Source organism: Pinus tabuliformis, chromosome X, assembly GCF_031772625.1.
Source record: "Pinus tabuliformis cultivar Carrire ecotype Pingquan chromosome X, CPIR1, whole genome shotgun sequence".
NCBI classification, from domain to species: Eukaryota; Viridiplantae; Streptophyta; class Pinopsida; order Pinales; family Pinaceae; genus Pinus; species Pinus tabuliformis.
Genome location: NC_142308.1, coordinates 1544045974 through 1544066315, shown reverse-complemented (window position 1 = coordinate 1544066315; position 20342 = coordinate 1544045974). Strand labels below are relative to the sequence as shown.

Sequence of the window (20342 nt, the reverse complement as noted above, 5' to 3'; positions counted from 1 at the left end):
ATATGTAACTTTGCATGACAAATCAGGAAATGCTGAGTTTTTGTGAAAAGGAGTTGCCCTGATGAAGGGTCGCGCAGGGGGTGAGACCCGTTAAAGAGCCAAAACCTGTAAATTACCAAAAAATGCCAAAATTACCCAAAATTCTCAAAAATTTTGGGATTTGAGCTGTGGCTAAGCTATTGAGTGCCATGATCTTTGAGTGAAGCCTCAGCCAAGATACGGAGGGGATTTGGCCTCTTTCTCTGTTTTAGAGCCTCGGTCAACCGCCTTTGAAACATCTTCATTTTGGCCTTGCACACATGTATTCTTGCCCAGTAATGGTTTTTCATGTTCCTCAGCAATATCTTCTCTTGGTTGGCCTTAGCCAACAGCCTCTCCAAGTGTGCGTTCTCCTGGATGAGCATAGACTCTCGGTCAGCAGGCAATGGGTCACCGGGTCTTCTACGGTTCAAGGTTCGGTCACTACGAACCCTCCATAGCTCATCAAGTGCTTTCTCCTCCTCCAACTGTTTGTTGCGCTGCTCCAGGTAGGTGATGGTCCATTGGGCACCCTCAAATCTCCTCTGCAAAGCATCATTTTCAGCTCTGAGATGTTGAATGATCTCCTTTGCCTCTCGGCTAGGAGAACTGGCCTCAAGATCAATCACCTCAGTGTCTGGAACTCCTGATGGACCCTCATGAATCATGGGCTGTTTGCCCCTCTGTGCTGCCTGTGCTGGTGAAGAAAGCGAGGCCCCTTCCACCTGATGTGGAGATAACACTCGTTGAGCTGAAGATGAAGGCGAGACCCCTTCCACCTGCTGTGGAGATAGTACTCGCCTGGCTGCTACAAATAAGGCCCTTGGGCCTTTCTGATAGGTGACCAGAGGTGAGGAGCTAACATGTCTAGTGACAGGGATGTGATGTCGGTGTGATGGTCCTCTCTCCTCGTGAACAACCTCAGGATGTGGCTGTGATGGCGCTGTGAAAAACTCACGAGAGATGAACTCCTCCCATGAGATGCCCTGCTGAGTCAACTGATGCAATACTACTAGCTGAATCAAACCATAATGGTGAAGGCTCCTGTACTGCTGTGCCGAGGTCTTCCTCTGCAACATGGGCACCATCCTCTGAATGTTCTGAAAGAAGAAAACCGGGATGTTCATCATCCTCACTCGGGTGAAGTGCATCAAAAGGCGAATGTGATATGAGTACACCTGTGAAAATATGCCCTCACAGGTAAAATAGTGCATAATAAGCCTCATGATGGGAGCATACTCGCTCCGGAGAAACCTGAATGGAAAAACACCCGCCAAATGTCTCATGAATGGTGGCCGGACATAAGGCTCAAAGTGAACAGTATCTAGCATCTTGCACTTATTCCACACCTCACCAACATTAGGTATCCCTGTAGCATGTGAGATCACCTCAGGTGTCAATGTAAAGTTCACCCCTGCAAGATTGACATGTCCATCATGGAGGTGTAAAACAAAAAGGCGGGCCAACTCTCTGTGGTGCTGAATCCGAGAAATCCTCTCACAGAACTCATAACAAGACATGTACTGAAAACAAGTGACTGCCATAGAACAGGCCTGTAACTCTGCTAAAGAAGTGGGCTCCTCTCGCTTATGATGTCCACCCTTACGAGGCCTCCTCTGTACCTCAACCTCTGCAGATGATGAATGGCCATCACTTTGCTCATAAGTTTCGGTTTCTGACATTGTTTAGGAGCAAAGTGGACAAACTGTACTGCTGTCTCTGCCTGTAAAAAGTGTTGAATTCTATGCTGTTTCAAGGGGAAAAAGACATGAGGGAAATGTTAGGGGAGGGACCTTTTTACAAGGAATTGGGAATATATAAATATAACAGGAAATTTTTAAGGAAAATGTTGCAAACCATTATGAATATAGGAGTACATATTTAAAATCAGGGATATTGGGAAATCATTTGCAAAAATCACTGCATATGGGAAAAACATGTATGAAAGTGAACATATGGGGATATGAAAACATGCAGCATTAATAGGGGAAGATAGGGAAACATATGCACAAAACTGCTGACATATTCACCAACATTTTCTATTGTTTACACATGCATATGGTAGAGGGAGATTAGGGTTTTGAATGCTTTGGGAGAGGGGTAGGGTTTACACTTTTAGTTATTAGGGAGAAGGGAGGGTTTTCATTTGATTTATAAAATAGCATGGGAGAAAAATAGGCATACATACAAGTGTGAGTGGAAAGGGGAAGGAGGGAAACAATTACAAAGGGAAAACACCTTGAAACAACACAAACCCTAGCACATTTTACCCATTAACATTGCAGTCATATGAAGAGGTTTCACTTGCACAATTTCGATCATTAAAACATGTTTCATGATATCCACCAATCATAACCAGCAACCATTTCAAGTTTAGAACACCTACCTCAAACGAATTTATGGCTTGGAGAGCGTTTGAGCAAGTTTAAAATCGATTTGCAGGGAGACAGCTCGACAGGTCGCGCACCACGCCCAACGGGTCGCGCACCTCTGACGGGTCGCACCCGTTGTATTTTTACATTGTGGAAGACCCTCTGACGGGTCGCGCGCACCTGACGGGTCGCGCACCTAGCTTGACGGGTCGCGCACCAGTCCAATGTCCGAACTCGCTCTGTATTCGCTCCTTTCTCTTAATCACTCTCTCAAACCTCTCTTGCAAGCGTCTAGGATGCACAATGAGAGTGATAGGAGGGAATTTGGGGTTTTTATAAGTTTCATTTGAAAAAATTTCATTCACAAACCCACTTTCTAATGTGTTCTCTTTGACACTTTATAACACTGACTTTTTGGTTTTTTTTGTCTTGAATTTGACTCATTGAGTGCTTTGACTTGATTCTTTTTGCAGGTAGATCATCTGAGGGATCTTGGCAAGGGGACCAGGGTTGCATTTTGTTCGTTGAAGACTTTTGAAATTTCATCACTTATTTACAAAAACTTGGAAAATGACCTTGGCATTTAAAAACAGAGTTTTTAAATCCAAGGTGAAGATTAGCTGTACCAGATAAGAAATCTTGAAGAAACACTTTTACAATCATCCCTCTGGCTGGCTGAATACTCATTGACTTTTCAGACACATGACCCTGTAAACATATTTGACCAAAACCCTAGACCTAGGAAATTGACCTCAACACAAGATAAGACAAGCTTGAAAGAGCTTAATGACTGAAATGACCTGAACCAGCAATGCCAAGAGGGGTACAACACACCAGCTCCTCCATCAGGGTTATGGCATGCCTAACGGGATGCAAAACTTGACACTGATGAGACACCTACATATGCAAATGCAAAGAGTTTTGATCACTGATGGAGGGCTTAAGACCGACTCTAACAGAGTCGACCATTTCCTTGATGACCTGCATTACCTTCGGACACTCCTTCGCATAATGGTCGAACTTATTGCAACCAAGGCATCTGCCTTTCCTTCCATCCTTAGATTAGAACTTCCCAATGAAGTGATCTTTAGATGGGCCATCAGAAACTTCCGCTACGCCATTCTGATAATATGTTCTGCTTCGACTTCACCCTTTGTGAACTTAGAAGAGAGATGTGGAACCCATTGATCCTTTTGTCTTGTCCCTATTGTCTTTGGTGATTGCTCTTTCACTCTTGCTTGGGCATTGTCTTCACCTCAGCTCTGATACCATGTTAATTTTAGGTATGTTCTATGCTAGAGCAATTTATTTCAATTTCTTTTCCACATTAGCAATCACATCAGCATAAAATAAACTGCAGATAGAACATAAATATAAATCACAGAAGACAAGCCAAGACAAGAGGACACAAGATGTGGCGCTAGCTAGGGACAAACCCCAATGTGGGGAAACCCTTGATCAATTCTTCTTTTATGTTCTTCAAAGTTCAACAAAGAAAGTGAGAGAGATAGTACATTTACAATAGAAGTCAATCACTTTGACTTTTGATATCGGCATGAGATCAGTTGAAGACATATTGCTTCAACTGATTCTCTAAGGTGACTCGTTCACCTATCATAGTGTTGCATCTCGTCTATTTGTTGCACATTACCATGTGACACCTTATTGTACTGTCACATGTGTTGAACCTTGAGCACTAAGTTGCTCTCATCTTCATGTTGCTCATCATGCTGCATCTTCCATGGTCTTATTCATCATCAAGCTAACCATGCTCATGATCTCATTCATCATTATGCTGCCCATGTTCATATCATCATGCAACATTATGCTACCCATGCTCATATCATCATGCTGCTTATTACGCTGCCCATGATCTCATATATCATGTTGCGTTCCTTCGAAGACAGATGCTCCAGCTATTTCGGCAGTTCCCGGTAGTTCCAGCTTTTCCGGCTTTTCCCGTAGTTCCGGCTTTTCCTACATTTTCGGCTTTTCCGGCTTTTCTGGCTTTTTCGGTATTTTCGACTTTTCCAGTGTTTCCGGCTTTTCCGGCAGTTCTGAATTTTCAAGTAGTTCCAGCTTTTCTGGCTTTTCTAGCTTTTCCGGTATTTCCAGCTTTTCCAGCGTTTCCGGCAATTCTGACTTTTCTGACTTTTTCAGCTTTTCTGGCTATTCTGGCTTTTCCAGCTTTCCCAACAGTTCTGACTTTTCTGGCTTTTCCGGCAGTTTCGACTTTTCCGGCTTTTCCTTAGGATCTCTCTTCCTACTAAAACCCAAAGACAAGTAGAGAGAGGAAGAGATCCAAGTGTGTGTAGAAATGATTGAAGTCCTCTTCTATTTATATTTAAACGTAGAGGTTGAATAGACATGACTGTTGGGCTTCTGAGCCTACATAAGTTGCTAGCCGACTTACCAATTTGTCCATAACATAAATAAATTCATAACTTCATAAATACTTATCAGAATCGATTGATCTTTAGATCAATCCTACACCTCTCAATGAGAGGGATCCAATAAAAATATCAGTTGCCATAAATAATATGACCCACATGGAGTTTGGCCCTAGTTGCCAATTTTAACATGGTGCGAGGCTCAATCGAATCCTCCTCCTATTCTTGTTGTTCCATCTGCTGAGAACTGGTTGGATCTCCTACTCCTAAGGAAATACCAGTGCTGGTTATGACACTCGATCCTGATATCCTCCTGCTTGTCCGTCCTACTGCCTCTGCTGCTGTGGGACTAATGGAACATCTATTGACTGATCATTTGCTGGCATCTCTCGATATTTTCTGAAAGCTCTATCTTCTAAGAACTTTGCATCTTGTCTTAGTACAATTTTTCTGTTGCTTGGAATGTAGATTTTGTATGCTTTTGAGGTCTTGCCATAACCTACGAGGTACCCCTTTTCTACAGTTTGATCCATCTTACTACCCTCCGTCTGGAATGTGACAATATGCCACACTTCCAAATATCCTGAGATGACTGACCTCTGGCTTTTTCCCCGTGAAAACTCCTTCATGCGTTTTCTTACCCAATGCTCTGTGAGGAGTTCTATTCTGGATATAAACTGTTGTGTTGCATGCCTCTGGCCATAAGAATCTAGGCAAGTCTTGGTCATATAACAATGACATAGTCTTTGTTGCCCCGACAATTGTTCTATTCTTCTGCTCCGCTGCTCTGTTCTACTATGGATTTTATGGAGTTGTCCACTCTCTTTTGATGCCCTCCGTTTACATAGAAATCTGCAAAGTTTTTATTTGTATATTCTCCACCATTATCTAAACGCAATACCCTTATCTTTTTCCCTGTCATGTTTTCTACAAGAGCCTTAAACTCTCTAAACCGATCAAAGACCTCATCCTTGGTCTTTAAGAAATAGATCTAGGTTTTCCTAGAGTGATCATCAATAAAGGTGACAAAGTACTGCGGCAAATCCTACTGTAGCAACTGATAATATTTCTTCTATTTGTTAATTTACTAAAACAAATTATTTGTATTTGTCTACAACAAATATCAAAATACATACACTGCAATCTTCACAAATTAATTACTGCAGAAAATAAATAACACATTAACACAACAATAACACATTAACATAGTTTTTTTTGGACAATTGTCTCAGGAGAAACCCAATGTGGGAAAACCGATGCAGTTGATGAGGGTTTTTTTAATTACTCTTCAACAAAATTTCATGTACAATCTACGGATAGTAGAATCAAAGAAGAATCACTAAGAGAAATTTTACAAACAAATTTATCCACTTCATAGTGAATCTCTGACACCTAAGAGGACCTATTGCCCTCACGCTAGCCACACTGCGTCACCCTATGCGCAGTGACTTCGCTGTCCCTGCGTCACTACCTTTCTGTGGGAGATCTACGTCCCTCTTCTGTGCTGCCTCTTCCTGTCATTTCCTACACTCTACACTACTATTGATACCCTCTCTCTCTCACTTGCAACTCACCCCTTGATTCGGTTCCTCTTGCCGAACTTCAGCCAGTGAGAAAATCGATCTACTTGGGCAATTAATTATCTGCTTGGTGTGTCTTCCAAATGCCCATCAAAGTCCTTCTAATAATCTTCTCGTTGATCAATTAACAGCCCAGATTCGATTCTAATCAATGGCTCAGATCATTTTGGCTCGATCCTCGTCTTCTTCTAGAAGTTTCACCCCCAGTTTCATTAATACCCTTTAATTATTTTAATTTCCTAAGTTTAGACTTAGGCATCCATTAAAAATAATTAATTATTTTAATAAAATTGTCTCCAGGTGGAATTTCCCAAAACGATTTCTGAGTATTCTCCTCCTTGCAAATTTTGAGGCTTAGAGCACATCGATGCTACCAGAAATCAACATTGCCAGTATAATTACCCATGTAACAAATACACAATCACATGAAGGATGAGGCAGGTGGGAGGTAGGAATGCATGATCTCCACTCAAGGTAAAAGGAAGTCCTAGGAGAAGGAAAATAAGACAATCTGGAAATGTGAGGAATTCCCTCTAAGTACACAATAGTGGAATGAATGATGACTCTCAAGAACTCCATATCGCAATCATTGCTCATAATATTATGCTTTGTGGGCGCCACAAGGTCATGATGGAAGGGAAATGGAGGGTGAGGGAAGGAAGGAGTGCAACATATAGGTTGCTCAAGGTGATGGTCAAATTGGAGAGGGGAGGTCATGGGGTGATCATAATCCTGAGGGTATGTCCAAAGAGATAAAGTTTATTCAATGAGGAGCTCTTCCTTGAAACTATATTCAAAAGGAGGCAAGGGATCATGGTCATTGGAGATCGTATTAAAAGGGGTAAGGGAATCATTTGCGGAAGACTCAAGATGATGAATGAGAGAAAAAGGAAAAGGGGAGGGTGAAGTCTCATATTCAATGGGATTTTTCTCCTCAATATTGAATGGGGTTGTAATGAGCAGAGGGGAATGATATATGGTGTCGGGAAGTGAGACCATGCAACAAAAATCAGGGTTTCCCATGTATTGGCATCCCTAAAGCCTAGCAGCGAATAAAGGAGACCCCACAGGACTAGAATACAAGGTTAACCACCAAAAGGGGAAGAGGAGACGATAGTACAGACCTAGTCCACTCTTTCTGCCAAATCGCCCCCCACTAATGCATGCCCAAAAGTGTCCATGATATGTAAACAAAAATACCCAATCACACAATAAAAATTCCATACCTTCGGGGTTGGAAGGCCCCCCTTCAAACATACGATCATAACAGATGGGCAAGGGACCACATGGCTAGCTCAGGTGGCAGACAAAATGGCACATTGAGGTATCTAGTGGATGCAAGGGGCTATTGGCTATTGATTGAGGACCCTCTACGAGAAATATTTCCTCCTATGGATATCACCCACCAGGTGGAGGGTAACAGGACTCACCTAAGACCTTACCATCAAGCCCTACTCTAGCTTTGAGGTGTGTGTGGGAGAAAAACTCTATTAATTATAAGCATCGAAAAACACAAATAATTGGTGGAGAAAAAAAAACTCCCTAGAGTGAAACTCTTTGCTAAGAATCAAAGGCTTACCTCGATGTTTTTACATGGCTTTATAATCATACTAGAAACATTTTTACAATAAAGACCCACAGGGCTACAAAATTTGGGATTACAATGACAATCTAGAAGTTGCATGATGATGATGACTTTAAAAAATTTATTTGTCCTTCCCTATACTCTGCATCTTGGGGAAGTTGACACATGCATGGTCAATAGGTACATTCATGTTAAACATAGAGAAAAATGTTGATGTTTTCATATAAGAAGAAGATGATCACATTCCAGAACATGACAATGAAATCAGAATGAATAATGCCTTCATCTAAAGAATTTGAGGATATTTCAAAACTAATGCTTCAAGAGAATCAAAAAACAATATCAAAGAAGCAGAAAGAGCTTGAAGAGCTCATCTGCAATAAAAACAAAGAATTTTTTCATTTAAAAGATCATAGTCAGAAACTACTTACGTAAGTTAAGAAGTGTTAAGCTATGAAGCACAAATTAGAACAAGAAAATGAAGCTCTCAAGAAGAAACTCAATGGAAGTTTACCAAAAACTATAGAAAAAGGAACAGATACTGACCCAATCAATATCACAGCTCAAGAAGATGACAAATTAGTTCAATTAAAAACTTATTCATATGTTGCAGTTCAAACAACGAAAATTTCAAGTGAAGATCCCATGTTTAACCATGTGATTTCAGTACGTGAAGGAAATTAGATACTTCAAGTAAATCAAGAAATCGCCACAAACAGTATAAGGGGAAATCAAATCACAATAACTCCTTATCTAAACCCAAATAAGAAAAGCAGACATCTCATCTAGTGTACATATCCATCAGACCATAGACAACTGACAAATGTTCCCATTGCCCAAGAATATTGATCTCAGCACAATTGAGTCTTATGATAAAAATTTATCCGAAGTATCCAATAACCACAAGATTCCACAAAAGATTGATTTAGAATGGTTAAATCCCTTCTCAATTTGACAATTTTGTTTCACTCAAAGGATCCTATCATCTTGTGTCATCAAAGACGACAACTTGAAGAATTCTAAAAGATGCAAATAGATTACAAGACAAGAAACAAGGGACAAAGCTTTTCTAAAGAGGAAGGCAATGTTATGAATATAATATATAAAGTTAATATAAATAATAATAATTATAATAATGATTAATTAAATAATAATTAGTTATTGAAGAGACATGTCCCAAAGGACATGAATATTGTAGCTAGACATATTCATATATTCTTCATTCATACATTTATACAATATACTCTTTATTCCTAGAATTGATTATTTGACTATATTCCAAATATCTTGGACTAAATGACGTGAGTATACAAACTTTGTTCGTTATACACAACTAACATATATGGCGATCATGTAAGTGGTGGGAACAAATCCTCAATTCATTGAGAAAAAACCCAAGGCCATGCAACCAATGGCATTAAATGTAGTCAAGATCAATAGCATTGCCTTGTAACCACAAACAAACTCATAAAAAGGGTTTAATTTGGAATGAAGAGTCTTGAGGACCGAGGTAGAGCAAATTGAGTTAACTGTACTATTAGCATATGTTGACCCTAACTACCATGTTGATCTCCTTTTCTACTCTCACAAGAGAGAGAGAGTGCTTTCAAAACTAAAATTTGAGACAAACTATGAAGTGCAATAAAACTTGGAGAAAGAAATGAAGTTGAGCTCCAAAAATCAAAATATGAATTAAATTCAGATGCTATTTGAACTCAATGGATACTATTTGCAACAACCACAGAGAAAACTAGTGTCGGGGATATGTCACAATAGAGCATACAATAGTTTTAAAAGTAAATATGATAAAATATGGGATTAATATTAATCCAAAAAAGAAGAAAAGCAATCATCCCAAAGCAAATTAAAAACAAGGATTAGTTTCATTAGAACTTACCTTTCGGGGTCTCACCATCATCACTTTGCGATCCTGCTTATTAAATCCAATAGCAGTTGCAGGTAATCCATCTGTCACTAAATTCACCCAAAGGAGTTGAACCTACAAAGTGTAAATTTTATAAGATTATATTGTGGGTACATTTAAAAGTGCATTTCACAAAAATAATAAAAGATACAATAGTTTGATTGACTTTAATATATTCTTTCAACATTATTTACATAAATATAACTCACTTGAAAAAGGGAACACATATGTATCTAAAAACAAATACCTTCAAAATTTCAAGCAAGGAATAAGCACATCTATATGTAGACACATGAGTAGTAAAGAAAAATCTAATTTACATATTGTGCATATGGGAAAAGGGTTGCAACTTTCAAACTTTCATTTTGTAACACTGCCTTTTTCATCTAAGGTACTTCTGACTGGATGAAATACAAAAGCTCCATACAAGATCTGCTTTACAATAAGGCTCCCTTCAACTAAGAAATGCAATTGACAAGAATCTATGTTGTCAAAGTCACACAGTGCTTGCACCTTGCCTTATCCAGATTCTACGTAGATGGCCATATTAGCACACAGGACACCTTTTAAAATTATCTGTCATCACTAATCCAATGATTCTGCTTAAACAGTACCCGTAACTTAAAGACTATGGTTAAGAATATTAGCATCGGAAGCAATCCTGCAAGGTTTGAACTAGAGTCATCATTGTTACAGGTGCTTGAACCCACTACCACAACCTAATAGAATTCATTGTTTAACACTATTGTTTTGTTATGTGTTATTTGTTACCATTTCTATATCACAAGAATTTTGCCCCATTTTGGAGACCTTACCTACGCAAATTGTGCATGGAGCATAATGCTTTTGAGCTAGCTCCTGTTATTTTATTGTACAGATTTCAGTGAATATTATTATTCAATTGGATTATCTTCGCACATGATACAAATTCAACGTTGTATAATGGAGCATCATGGCTTACTAAGGGACATTTTTCTTGTGCACGCACTCTCCTTGGCACTTCCTTGTGAAAGTCTAGTTGTTGACCACTTCAGTGGGTGTTGAGGCTTCTAGAGGGTTGGGCATTTCCACACTTGTTCATCTATTATTGTTGCCTCCTAGAGCACATTTCTTTGGAGAATGCATCTGGGGTTGGGTGAGGGTGCACCTTGGTAGGTTGTTGTTCATTACCTTCATTACTGGCTTATTCATCATGGTTCATGGCTTTCTAATGGAGTGCTACCTTCATCCACACTTTTTGAGGATGATTTAGCTTCCCAATGGCTATATTGTTGGCACATTTTTCCTAGATGGAGGAGTGCATTAGTTGATGTGGCCCGTGGGTATTTGAGGAATGTCCTTGACTCACTGAGATAGTTGACTCCTTAGATCTTGGGAGCAATCTTTATCTATCTTTATTGGTAGCACATTTATGGATAAACCCTAACCACCTTTCACACTTTGCTAAAGCAACTTTATCTCCTTCACTATGAATTTGTTTAGAGGAGTTGATAGTTTTGGTTGATGGTTTTACCTCATGGCACATGGTATTGACTACCTCGTGCTTATTTTGTGAGGACATGCCACCATTTCATGCACATGTAACTACGTTGGGACATTGTTTGAAATTTATAACAGCTACATGGATCTATATGCACATAATGATGGGAAATCTCTTAGAGTGACAAGTTGTTATGTTCTTGGAGGAAACACCCATGCATGTACTTTCTATTTCGAGCATTCTTTGGTATTATCTTAATTTTGAGTCCTTGGTTTAAGGGAGTGTTTTGCCATATATGTATCTTGGCTACACTTTTTGATGTCTATAATTGGAATGCTCCATGACAAGGGCCCACAGTGCCACCATGAAGTCTTGAGCATAGTCAAATAAACCTGAACCATAGAGCCAGTTTGGCTTTGGAGATGTTCAGTGGCATCCCCACTCTATTGTCCTATTATTGTAATGCTTTATTGTTTTAGGGTTTTCACTTGTCCAGAGTTAGTTGGAGGATATTATTTGTTTATGACTACCCAAGAGAGGTCTTGAACCAAGTTATGGATATTATTATTTTGTTTGGAAGAGAGTTTGAATTTGAACTCTATATAAGAGAAGTTCCTCCTATTGTAATAGTTAGTGGTGAATCAGGGTAAAACTCTTGTAAGAGTTTTCTATCATGTGTGGTTGTTCACACCATCCATTTTTGCTGATTTGATACACTGGAAATCAAAAATTAATTATGCTACAATTAGGGCTTCAACAAGACAGATTTGTTATTGAAAAGGGAGGCTAAAATGAGGCACTACTTGTTTACTATTCTTGATGTTCATATCTTCTGATTCGTACATTTATTTAATAGCATTTCAATGAATTGATACATGATGCATTAAATCTTGTAGTACAATCACACTTAATCCTTTTGGCATGTTCATGAGAAGTGTACCTTCAGAAGGGCCTAAAATATTATTAATTTCCAGCATTTACATCCAGTAGCCATAGGAAAATATTGCATGTTGAAAACAGCAATCTTGCCCTTTCACATCCCTATATTTTCAGCCCTCTTGGTCATTCTTGACTCCATATGCTCAACTTATTCATACACCTCCTACCACCCATAAAAGAAACCTAATCAATCATATCAATAAAAAGGATTCAGCTGATTAGCAAACCTGAATTGAAGCAAGAAATAATTGAATTATTCGACAGAGAAAGAGGCGAAAATCAGCTCTACATAAGTTTGATTCGCGAAATTAAAGCATCTCCACTCCAAATACGAATTTTGGAAAGATGGGAACAGCGAGCTAGTACTAGCCCTGCATCAGTGAAAGTTGAAGCACAGATTGGCAGGCATGTCAAGTATATGCAGATAGATTATAATGACCCAAGAATATGTTACTGTGATATTGATCTAGGACCAATCACATGGCAACATTATTAATTCATATTGCAGCTGGTAAGACAAAAGAGACAGGTGATTATTCGCGCAAACACCAAGAATATGGTTTGAAAGCCGTGGACAAGATGAACAGAAGTTTTAATTGAAAAATTTATGCCAAGAGAAGATTTGGAATACAAAGGAGCCCAATTCATTTCAAAATGCACAAGATGAACTCATAAAAGCTGCGCAATCCAAATTATGGTTAAAATTCAAATTGAAATTTACAAGTTATGAACTTTCCATATTAAACCCTCCAAAAATAGTGTTGATTGATAAAGCACTGAAAAACCATCATACTGAGATAGTTGGTATTGCCAGAGAAGAAGTTTGGCACAGGTTTAAGGCCAAGACATCATATCAAGGAGAATATATGACGCCGAAAGATCATCGAATAATGGTAGGTACTATAACAGAAATATGCCTTAATCACCTTTTCCCAGTACCAGATTATATGGATTCTCAAGATCCATATCGGTTAAATGACAGCATGTCATGGGTGTTGGAAAATGCAAAGTGGAAGCTATTAATTCCAATTTTTCCTTAACCTTAATACTTGTTTGTGAACTTTATTATTCTTCTCGTGTTTATTTATTAGATCTTCTTCATCAATCAAATATCAAGAGCAACAATAATAAAGAGAGAGGACACAGAAGTTAGCCTCCAAGCCAGGGCAAAACCCCTCGAAGGGGAAAATCCAGAAACTATTCTCTTCTTATAGAATCTACTTCAAATGAGACAAGAAAGACCCAAACCCTAGGCCAAGTCCTCCTCCAAGTAACAAGTCAACCCTTCCAATATTACAACTCAATCTTGCATCAAGCAGCTTCCAGCTACAACTTTGACCATAGTTTCATCACTGCAACTTTGACTTGCACCTTCATTTAGCAAATTCAGCCCTGTAGCTGCTGCAGAAACCCTAATACGGCTTCTTCAAGATTCCTTCCTTGAGCAAGACAGATCTTCCCAAAGTCAACCAAGTTAAGACGGAGTATTCTCTCCTTTAGCAACAAGATCCAACAATTCACTCTTCTACAATTTGGACATGCAATTCCGGCCATCTTTGTCGCTGCATAAAACCTAGACGTCCGCACATGTGAGAGAGATTAGCCCAAAAACAAGATTTTCTTCCTTCTTTTCTCCTCCTATGTTGAAGAATATAGGGCATTTATGTTATAGTGAGATTCTTCTAACGATGATAACTATTTGTGGAGTACTTTTTACTTTTCTTGTTAGCACAATATTCTCTTATTATTATTAGAGTGTGTTCTCTTACTTCATCAAATAGTTAACAAAACAATAGAGACAAGAACACAAGATGTTGGCTCTCAACTAGGGCAAAACCTCTCACTCCTAGAGAGGAAAACTCTTCTGCAAATTTCTTATTGAAGCTTCAATTGACAAATGCCAAACCCTAGACCCTTGACCAGTAGATCCTCCAAGCACAAGACACAGTCTCTCTTTTGACACTTCCCTTTTGTCCTTCAATCAATGCCTTCTTATTTACTACACCTTGATCTCTTTCTTCGCACTTCTTCCAGCACCTGATGGCACTTTCCTTCGCTCCTTTTCCGACAACTACAGAAACCCTAGGTCTCCTTAGAGACCTCTTCTTTTGTGCCTTCCTTTCCTTCGCTTAGAAATCTTCCTTTTCCTTGACACTTGGACTAGGTAACGAGCCTCTCCTTCTGGTGTATCTCTGAGTTAGAGGTTGATCCTCTTAACCCTATTGCAGATCTGATTTCTTTGCGCATGTGGCTGATCTAGGGCTTGAGATGGACCTTTTTACTTGCTCCCTTCCTTCACTAGATGTGGGACCTCCTACGCTTGAGATGGAGGCCTACTTGGAGTCTCTTCTTAGCCCAATCGAACTCTATTATGTTGTTTCCCTTGTGGATCTGAAGTGACTGCAAAACTGCCCTCCTTTCTTTGCACATGTGATAGAATTAGGCCCTAAAATAGTCCTCCCAAACTCAGTTTCATTTTTCTCTTCTTCGCTGCCCTAGAATCACCTCAATGCTCTTTCTTCGTACCTCTTTTTCATCTGTCCTTCTTCGCTGATTTCAAGGATGAGTAGTGATATTTACGTTAGGTCGAACTGCGCTATATATAGGACACTGCCCCTCCTATTTAGGCTGACTTGAGCTTGTGAAAATTCAATTATTGCAGTGACTGACTTACTTTCCCTACTTATTCCACCATAAGTTATTCATGAAATCACTTCAATAAACATTAAAATAAATACTATTGCAAATATCACATCGTAATATAGAAACAAACATATGCACAAGAATCAACACATTAACACAGATATTTTGGACTAATGTCCCCGGAAAAACCCAATGTGGGAAAACTGATGCAGCAAGGGAGGATTTATTATTCAGCAATTTTCTAGTACAACAAGGTGCCAAACTAGCTTACCCACATATAGACAAATTCTCCAACACTTCTTCTGAACCCAGCGTCAGCCCTGTTGACCTCTGCGTGGCCTGAAACCCTCTGTGTCAGCGTGTTGAGACTCTGCGCAGCCTCTCTGGCCTTCTGCGTCACTCCTGCAGCCTTTGCGTCGATGACGTAGGCCCTGTTGGCTCTGCATTGTCTTTGATGCCTCTGCGTGGCTCCCTATGGCCCTATGTCTGCCTTTTTGTCTCTGCACTGATCTCCCTTCTCTCTGTTCCGTATTTGCTGCCTTCTGACTGCTCACTAGAACACTGGTTCAATTTCTCAGCTAACCCCACTCCAGAAATTGAACTGACTGGTCTGCCTCAGTGTGTTCTCCAAGTGACCCTCAAGCCTCCTCTTATACTTTTCTTCTTAACAAATCAACAGCCGAGATTAAGTCCCTAATCAATGGCTAAGATTAGATCTGGCTTGATCCACGACTTTTGGACCATTCTAACACAGTTTCATATTAATATTTTATTTTCCCCAAGTTTAGACTTAGGGATTATATTGAAAATATTAACTATTTTAATATCTCCCAAACTGTTTAGAATCTGCCCAAACCCTCTCTGGGTATTGGAGATCTCATGTGCCTTAGCCTCTCCACCAAATTTCGTGGCTACAGCACGTCCAATGCTACCCCAAATCAACACTCCCTCTTAGCGAGGATTGTGCTCTGGCAATACTCCTCACTGAGCATCACCCTGATCATCCAGCATTGGTTCCTATGTTGATGCTAAGTCTTCCTGCCCAACATCCTCTGCACTATTGTATCCTATACTGCTGCCCATGTTTTTGCCACTGTCACTGCCACTGCTGCATCTATACAACAACTCCCTGTGCATTTGTGCTGTTGTTGGTCCTTGCTCCCAACACCGCATCTGCACTGGAACTCCCTCTTCATTCATACTACTAACACTCTCATTTCTATGTCGGAATGGGGTTCTTTACAATCCCCATCTTTTCCCTGAAGTAGTCAAATTTTGATTTTCCAAGGGCCTTGGTGAGGATATCTGCCACCTGTTCTCCTGTAGGAGTGTAGCTCAACTGTACAACTCCTCGTTGGACACAGTCTCTAACAAAGTGAGACCGGATATCAATATGCTTCAACCTATCATGAAACACTAGATTCTCAGAGAGTTTGATGCAACTCTGATTATCGCATATGATCCTGATCGCCTTCATATTTCTTTTGAATAGGTTCACCAGCAGTTTTCTAAGCCATATGGCCTCACACGAAGTTGTGCTTGCTACCATATATTCTGCCTCAGATGAGCTCAAAGCCACAGACTTTTGTTTCCTACTGCATCAGGAGGTCATTCCTGATCCAATGTTGAAACGGTACCCAGAGATACTTTTCCGATCCACCAAACTTCCTGCCCAATCTGCATCAGTAAATCCACTCAACTTGATATCCTTCCCCTTGGTGGATAAGAGTCCATAATCAGTTGTTCCCTGTAAATACCTGAGAACGTGTTTGGTTGCTGCCTAGTGTGCCCTCTTTGGTTCCACCATGAACTGACTGAGGGTGTTGACAGTGTAGCAAATATCTAGCCCGATATTGACCAGATACATCAGGGACCCTATGAGCTGCCAGTATAGGGTGGGATCGACATCCTTATCTTTTGATGCATCAATCTTCTTCTAGTCCCCTATCCCAAATCTTTTCAGGATTTCTGTAGCATACCTTCCTTGCCCAAGGAAGATTTCTCGTTTCTGCTACCAAACTTCCAACCCTAGGAAGTAGTGCATTCGTCCCAGATCCTTCATATCGAACTCTGTGGCTAGATTCTTCTTGCAGTCCTCAATGAGTCTGGATGATCCTGTCAGAAAGAGATCATCTACATATAATACTAAGATAAGTGGCTCGTTCTCTACGACGAGATAGTAGAGATTTGGATCCGCGTCACTCTTGACAAACCCCATCTTCTGCAAGTAGCCATCTATTCGACACAACCATGCTCCCGGTGCCTACTTTAGCCCATACAAGGCTTTCTTCAGTCTGCATACATGAGACTTCTTCTCGTGTTTTAAAGCCCTTTGGTTGTTCAATGTATACCTCCTCTTCTATTACCCCGTTCATAAATGTCGTCTTGACATCCATCTGATGGATCTCCCATCCCATCTGGGCTGCAAGAGATATCACGGTCCTAAGTATACCTGGCTACCGGGGCAAAGGTTTCCTCATAGTCAATCCCTTCCTTTTGAGCATACCCCTTAGCCACAAACCTAGCCTTGTATTTCTCAACACTGTCGTCCGCAGCATATTTGATTTTGTACATCCATATCGAACCTACCACAGATCTGTCTTGAGGTCTTGACACCACCTCCCAGACATCGTTCACCAGTATGGAGTTATACTCCTCTAGCATCGCATCTAGCCAGACCTGATGCTAAGCTGCCTCCTTGAAGCTGGTAGGCTCTCCATCCTGAGCTACTAACGCCTGATATCTGTCTAGCTGTTTTCGCTCCCTCTTATTGTTCCTGGGCTCACCGATGAAGTTCTCTGCATCACACAGAATCTGACGAAGTTCCCTGCTAGTTCTTCCTCTGCCAGCAAGTGCTTCTATTCGCTCCTCATCCTGAGAATCTTCCTGACTTGAGGAAGAATTCTTCACGTCTGTTGGTTGAAGGGGCATGACCAACGGATCCTGTTTCGACTACTCTTCGGAAGGCGTTTCGCGAGATCTTCTGAAAGCTCTGCCCTCCATGAACTTTACATCTCGTCACACTACTACCTTCTTGCTCCCTGGAAGATAGATTCTGTATGCCTTAGCGTTCTCGCTATATCCCACCAGATTTTCCTTTTCTGTAGTCTGATCTAGCTTCTTCCTCTTTTCTTCGGGTATGCGGCAATATGCTAAACTCCCAAATATCCTGAAATGACTGACTTCAAGCGTCTTCCCAGTGAAGACTTTCTCTGGAGTAATCTTGCCCAATGCCTGATGACGAGTCCTGTTCTGAACATAGACAGTTGTGTTGCATGCTTCTGCCCACAAGAATTTTAGAATATCCCGATCATACAGCATGGCCCTAGCTGCTTCTACAATAGTCCTGTTCTTTCTTTCTGCTACCCCATTTTGTTCCGGATTGTAGGGAGTTGTCCACTCTTTTCTGATGCCCTCCTTAGCGCAATAATCAGTGAAGTCCTTATCGACATACTCTCTGCCATTATCTGAGCGCAAAACTTTTATTTTCTTCCCAGTCAGATTCTCCACCAGAGCCTTCAACTCCTTGAATCGACAGAAAACCTCATCCTTGGTTTTCAGAAAATAAATCCAAGTTTTCCCCGAGTGGTCATCAATGAAGGTAAGGAAATAATCGGCACCACCAAGAGCATTGAGGGACATAGGTCAACAAATTTCTGAGTGTATCAATCCTAGTACACTCTTGGCCTTGTGTTTGCTCCTAGGAAATGTTGCCTTGGCATACTTTCCTAGAGCGCATCCCCTCCATACATCATCTCATTATGTACTCAGATCCAGAAGTCCTGTTACAGTGCTCTTGAGAATTATCAGAGCTCCATGGTGCAAGTGACCCATCCTTCTGTTCCATAGTTTGTTCAAGTCCTTGTCCCCATGACTACCTATTAGTGCCATTGGTGATTCTAGTTGTAATTTATACAACCGATTACTTTTGATCCCAATCTGCACTCTTTTTTTCCATCTTGGGTGTTTGACATATACCTTTTCCTTGATGAAGTAGACGTCATAGCCCTTGCCTTGTAGTTGTGACACAAAAAGTAAGTTCATCCCCAATCCTGGCACATGTAGCACATTTGTGGCATGAAACCGCTCTCCTGATTCTGTCTGAAAAACTATGGTACCCTTCCCTACTGGAGTACACTTTTCCTTGTTCCCCATGGTGATCTGAAAGTCCATCTTCTCTTCTCGATATTCTGAGAAACACTCCCTGATTCCCGTCATATGCCACAAAGCTCCACTGTCTATATACGGTACTTCTGATGATGCAACACTAGTCATGCACGCCACTTCTTCTTCCAGCCTGGAAGCCAACATGGAGAAATCAAAATCTCTTTCTCTTGTGCAATCTTCTGAAAATCTGTGTGAGTCCCCTAAGGTGGATGCCTCTGCATTGTGGTCTCGACCCATAACTGATTTTCCCTTTCTATCGCTGATTACTTCCTCTGATACCATGTGAAAATTCTATCGCTGCAGTAACTGATTTACTTTTCCTACTTACTCCACCGTAAGTTATTCATGAAATCACTTCAATAAACATTAAAATATATACTGCTTCAGATATCACACCATAATACAAAAACAAACATATGCACAAGAATCAACACATTGACACAGATATTTTGGACTAATGTCCCCGGAAAAACCTAATGTGGGAAAACAGGTGCAGCAAGGGAGGATTTTATTATTCAACAATTTTCTAGTACAACAGGGTGCCAAACCGGCTTACCCACAGATAGACAAATTCTCCAACACTTCTTCTGAACCCAGTGTCAGCCCTGTTGACCTCTACGTGGCCTGAAACCCTCTGCGTCAGCGTGTTGAGACTCTGCGCAGCCTCTCTGGCCTTCTGTTTAGAATAAAAATATTAATTATTTTAATATCTCCCAAACTGTTTAGAATATGCCCAAACCCTCTCTGGGTATTGGATATCTCATGTGCCTTAGCCTCTCCACCAAGTTTCGTGGCTAAAGCACATCTGATGCTACCCCAAATCAACAGAGCTAGTGAGGCCGACATGTCCTTAAGTGTACCAAAAATTCATTTTTTGAGCCGACTTTGAAGAGGAGACGTGTCTTTGCTGTGGAGGATCACCCTAAACAGATTTCTTTGACTCTAATACATATGTTTACATAGTGTAACATGCCCACATGGGTCTTAAATAATTACATTAGCTCTTTGACTTTCTTAGAAGCAGTCAAACATGTGCTTGACCTATGCAATGAGAAAGAAACTCATTTTTACAAAAAATAATAATTCTTTTCTTTTATAAGTACAGAGATCAAAATTCCATTTATGAAGACTGAACCTAGTTACACTTTCTTCAACATCCTAGACCTTTGCTCTTCCTTTCTTTTGCTTCCGAGCTATAGATCGACCTTTTCTTCTTGAGGTCAAACTCGATGATGAGTGAGTAC

The 20342-nt window shown here is 40.4% G+C and overlaps 1 protein-coding gene across 2 annotated transcripts in view; it reads right to left on the bottom strand.

Annotated features, from left to right (window-relative positions):
* The window catches only part of ECA3 (endoplasmic reticulum-type calcium-transporting ATPase 3), a 447643-nt gene that overhangs the window by 149806 nt on the left and 277495 nt on the right, over positions 1-20342 (bottom strand). For both annotated transcript variants that reach the window (XM_089449126.1, XM_089449125.1), the window contains exon 27: positions 9843-9944. In XM_089449126.1, the coding sequence (XP_089305252.1) occupies positions 9843-9944 (102 nt within the window). The remainder of the gene's footprint in view (positions 1-9842; positions 9945-20342) is intronic.